Source organism: Macrobrachium nipponense, chromosome 30 (assembly GCF_015104395.2).
Source record: "Macrobrachium nipponense isolate FS-2020 chromosome 30, ASM1510439v2, whole genome shotgun sequence".
Taxonomy (NCBI): Eukaryota; Metazoa; Arthropoda; class Malacostraca; order Decapoda; family Palaemonidae; genus Macrobrachium; species Macrobrachium nipponense.
Genome location: NC_087218.1, coordinates 44,843,284 through 44,848,858, shown reverse-complemented (window position 1 = coordinate 44,848,858; position 5,575 = coordinate 44,843,284). Strand labels below are relative to the sequence as shown.

The 5,575-nt window shown below is 38.9% G+C and overlaps 1 protein-coding gene across 1 annotated transcript in view; it reads left to right on the top strand.

Annotated features, from left to right (window-relative positions):
• The window catches only part of LOC135202486 (transmembrane protein 8B-like), a 387,342-nt gene that overhangs the window by 213,485 nt on the left and 168,282 nt on the right, over nt 1-5,575 (top strand). The window contains exon 3 of the mRNA XM_064231900.1: nt 4,018-4,162. Within this exon, the coding sequence (XP_064087970.1) occupies nt 4,018-4,162 (145 nt within the window). The remainder of the gene's footprint in view (nt 1-4,017; nt 4,163-5,575) is intronic.

Below are 5,575 nucleotides of genomic sequence, written 5' to 3'. Positions count from 1 at the left end.
GTTCAGTTCCTCTGGAATCAGAGTGGTCTCTGGACAACAAGTCGTTCCAGTGGATACGCCGGAGTGTTCCAGGTCTCCAAGTAGATCTATTCGCCTCACAAGCAAACCACAAGCTCCCTTGCTATGTGGCCCCCAACCTGGATCCTCTGGCCTATGCCACGGACGCCTTGTCCATAGACTGGAATCAGTGGAGAAGGATTTACATCTTTCCTCCAGTGAATCTTCTCTTGAAAGTTCTGAACAAACTCAGGACTTTCAAGGGACAAGTAGCTCTTGTAGCTCCGGATTGGCCAAAGAGCAACTGGTACCCCTTACTACTGGAATTGGGTCTCCGACCTCGACGGATTCCCAATCCCAAACTGTCCCAATCAGTACAAATGAGGACTATGTTCGCTTCCTCAGGAATTCTCAAGACCCTAACTTTATGGACTTCATGAAGTTTGCGGCTAAAAAAGATGCAGATATTGATCCCCAGAATATCCTCTTCCTAGAATCAGATAAGAGGGAATCAACTCTGAGGCAATATGATTCTGCTGTCAAAAAGTTAGCATCTTTCCTGAGGGAAACAAACACTACAACCATGACTGTTAACTTAGCTATATCCTTCTTCAGGTCCTTATTTGAGAAAGGTTTAGCAGCTAGCTTTATTACCACTAATAAGTCAGCTTTGAAGAAAATCTTTCAGTTGGGTTTTCAAATAGACTTAACAGATTCTTACTTTACGTCTATTCCCAAAGCCTGCGCTAGACTTAGACCTTCTGAGAGACCTACATCAGTTTCATGGTTTTTAAATGACGTCCTCAAACTAGCTTCGGACACTGGCAACTCTTCTTGCACATTTATAATGTTACTTAGAAAGACGCTATTTTTACTAAGCTTGGCCTCAGGGGCCAGAATCTCAGAACTGTTGGCTCTATCCAGAGATACGGGACATGTGGAATTTCTCCCTTCAGGAGAAGTTTTGCTTTCTCCTGATCTCAGTTTTTTTAGCTAAAAATGAGGATCCTTTAGCAAGGTGGGCACCTTGGAAAGTCATTCCTCTTACCCAAGATCCCTCTCTCTGTCCAGTAATGACCTTAAGAGCCTTTCTGTCTCGGACATCCTCTAGATCCTCAGGTCCTCTCTTTATGAGAGAAAGAGGTGGCACCTTATCAGTAAAAGGAATCAGGCAGCAGATTCTTTACTTCATTAAGCAAGCCAATCCTGAATCATTCCCAAAAGCACATGATATCAGGGCAGTAGCTACCTCTATTAATTATTTCCAACATATGAATTTTGATGATCTTAAGAAATATACTGGATGGAAATCACCGACAGTCTTCAAGCGTCATTACCTAAAGTCCTTGGAATCCTTAAAATTTTCAGCAGTGGCAGCGGGAAACCCCTGACTCTGCACAGTAGTCGTAGTTGAAGATCCAGGTCTCCTTTCTACCTACCGTGTCTAACATGTCTTACCCTACCGTTAAGCTCTACATGGTCCTCTAGCCTTAGCTGCTATGATGACATCTTGTTGGAATGTCCCTTATTTTTTTGCTAGGGACACCCACATAATCTGGCATATAAATGTGCTTCAGTGTTTCTACCCTTATTTTTATGCTAGGGCAGAACACATTAACTTTTGTCTATGTTGTACATATAATAATTTAGATTTAGTGAATCTTCTGACAATTTTGTTTTGATACCATATTATTAAGCTCTGCTTTACCTGTTATTACTATATTAAGCTAATTTTAAGTACCCTTATATTGTAATCTTGTATCATAACTTTTGATTCACTTATATTATACTTTTATTTTATTTTATAGTTTCATTGAGACCCTTCATTGTCATCTTGTGCTGTTTCTCTGGTACTATTTCACAGGGCGACACGAACTGAGCCCAGAAAAAGGATTTTGACATAGGAAAAATCTATTTCTGGGCGATGGGTTCGTGTCGCCCTGTGAAATAATCCTTAAGTTCATTATTTCTAAGGTAAATAACCTAATAAATACCAGAGAAAAAATAAATTCAAGAAGATGTCAGTGTAACTGACTCGCTCACTCTATAAAAAAAGTGTCGGTATGGTAACGGGCGAGTGAGACCACTACCACGAGCCTTTTGCCATTTAGAACTTCCCACATCAAAATCCCCCACCTGAGAGAGCCGATCCAAAGGTGAATGCGTCTGCTACTACTACTAATACCCACGCCACGCGGGCTGCAGCGCCTCTAGTGGTCATCCTTTTCTCAAGATGTCCATCTTGGGCTGCAGGGTGGGAAATGATGGGGGGGTTTCACAGGGCGACACGAACCCATCGCCCAGAAATAGATTTTTCCTACGTCAAAATCCTTTTTATAAGCATTTTAGAGAGAGGTGTCAAGTATTCGTGGATTTTAGCTATTCACAGGTGGTTGTGGTCCGTATCCCGTGCAAATATGTAGAGTTGACTGTAGTGTGTTTCATTCCCATCTCCTCTCATTTTCATTGTGAAAACTAGCTCCTGCAAGGCTTCCCTTATCAGGTCCCTTAATAAGTATCTTTGACCCTGTCATATCGGTTCAGTAGTTCTACTGCAACTACAACTTAAAACTTCAAAAAAGCAGTCTTGTAGGCTGTTTTGGCATACTGGCTGTCTAAGATGTGGACCATCTTTCATCACTAACACACTTTGCTATGACTATTATCCCCTGGCTTGCCATTTCTAGCCAAGAATGATGACTGTATAAAAAGAAATCCCTTATTCGTCTACATGAACTCAGAATTAAAGATAAGACGTTATGCTCCACCCAAGTGCTCCAGGTTTTCACCATATTAGTCATCAAAGACAGTGTTCTTGAATACTGCTGCTGTGACATCCAGCCATTTGGGTAAACTGCATGTTGATATGTGTTCAAGTCCTAGTCCCATAGGCACCTTGGTAGAAAACAAAGGGCCCTCTTGATGCCATGGCACTTCTGAGATATTGCCAGGATTTTTAATTGGGATCTAGGCCATTTCGTCACCTTTCAATTTCTTTTGTATGCTCCCTTGAAGATGAACAGTGGCTGCGCTATCAAAAAACAAGTTTTGTCATAGGAAAACCATTTTTTGGTAGCAGCTGTAAGTCCTGAAGTCCACAGCTTTCCCTAAGGAAAAGGCATGGGAATGTGGTGAGTATTTTTCTTTCACAGGCCTAGCGGGTAATGGGTATCTCTGCCAGTTTATGAGCCATTGCACATCCATGTGAGAAGAGTGAAGGAAATCAAGGTAAATGCTGTAGGCAAAGGAAAGTTTTCTTAGCGAAAGATTTCTCTTGCCCTGAGTCCTATTATATACTCTATTAATGTGTCACAGTCAAAGAGAATTCTTTCATGTTGGTTGATCTGTTTTATGGCGCCCTAGGTGTGGGACCTAAAACAACTCTAAGTGGGAGTTGACAGCAGCTACCTAAAGTAGGCTTTTCCTATGTCAAAACCTGTTTGATTACATATATGTGAGGATGAACATTAATATTAAAAGCATTCTCACCCATATTTTGACACATTTACAGTACTTTTTATGCTAACTCATAACATTTGCATAGAAGTAAGTGATTGAGCAGTTTTATTTAGATGGTGATGAAAGCCAGCATGATTATTTATGGGTTTGGCAAATAAAAGGTTCATTATTGAAATAAGTAACTTTGCTAGATACTATTATTCCTGTTTTAAATCAGAATAAAATAAAATTATTAGGTGACTGAAAATGATGAGAGAATGCCCATCAAAATTTTCATACAAAAATTGTCAGAAAATGCTGATTGAATTTTTTTTATGAAAGAGAGCTGTAGATCTGCCTATGACAGCAGATAGAGAAGGTTAAAACATATAGCTAATTGCACCATAGAAATGTATTTGATACATTTTATGTATCTTAGAATGTATCAGCATTAAATTTTGGGGTATGTAATGTATCCAGTGCAAGAACCTTGTTTGTGTTGAAGTTTTGTTTTGATATTGATATATGAGTTTGGTGTCCTCAGCGGCAAGCAAGGTTTTATTAATGTGAATTCATTAACAGGATTAGGACCCCTTGCATCATTGATCAAGCGATGGTCAGTGTCGACATTCGTACGCAACCTTGTGTGTATGCAGGTGAACAGCCATGTGGTGAACATGGTTTATGTCAAGAAACCCACAGAGGGATGTTCTTCTTCACGAGTTGTGTAAGTTTCATGTTATGGTCTTATAGCTCTAATAGACTGCACCTTTTTTTTAAGGTTCAGTTATTGTCATTATTATTATAAAGTGATGATACAAGACCACCAAGTCTCATATCTTGATTCCTGTAAGGCTCACAAAAACAGAATGCAGAGAATTCTCAATAATGCTTGCAATTAAATGTATGTTTAATGATTGATATGTTTTCAACTAGCAATATATATTAAGTACAGTGACTCCTGTACATCCACATGGGTTAAGTTCCAGAACCCATGATTTAAGTAAAAAAAGCTCTTCAGAAATCCTTAAAAACACTCCAGCCTCCTTCACAGTGAGAGAAAAACTTGCCATAGGGATAATATGGTAGGAGATACTATGTGTAACTTCCATTATGTTCTACATGCATGGTATATAAAATACAAAGCATGGCCAAGTGTTTTTTAGGTAAATGGAAACTGTTCTTAATAGTAGATATAATGTTATACTTTTTTATTGGCCTAACAATTACCTCATCCTAACTTGTGTCATAACAATTAGTTCTTCAATGCATCTCCTAACTTCTGTGTAACAGTATCATTACTGTTTGTGGAATTTTTTCAAACTATACCAGTGGCACGTCAAATTAATGGACCTCAACTTAGCTGATTTCGTGACTTAGTGGACTCGCTGGATCCACTAAAATTGATGAAATTATTTTTTACTCAGTGGAAAGTCTGGTAAGTATGGTAGGGTTATCGGATAGTAGACTGAGCACATCCAAGCGGATGACCTCTTTCATGAATGGATAATACACCAAGTACGCTAAGAGTATTGGACGGTGAACAAAAGAACATGCACATGACTGAGGCTTTTCTGTTTGAGCCTGTGAAGTTGGACAGTGAATAAACAAACGAGAGCACACATACGACCAATGCTTGCTTGGGTACATCTGTGAGCATGGAAGGTGGATAAATGAGCGAACACGCATGTAAATAGTGCTTTCTAGGTATGCTTTGTCACTGCGAGGGTGGAAGGTGAACAAACACGTGTGCATATGTACATTGCAATAAAATGAACTATGCACTAATATGTTTTTTTGTCTTGAGTCTCTCTCTCTCTCTCTCTCTCTCTCTCTCTCTCTCTCTCTCTCTCTCTCTCTCTCTCTCTCTCTCTCTCTCTCTCTCTCTCATATGAAGAATTTTTGGTTATTCTTAAAAAGAAACAATGCAAATTTTTTTTATGTTGTACAGATTTGTTTACAGTATTTTACATACACGTCTTATAAGCATAAGTACATGTAGGTACAGTTATAGACATAGTATGTATTTTGAAGCAATTGGTCTTGAAGATATTTCTCTGAATTTGAATGATATGTAATTCAGTATTTTAGATTGATTTAGGTATATTTACAAAATGCTAGTTAGGTAGGCTGTAAAATG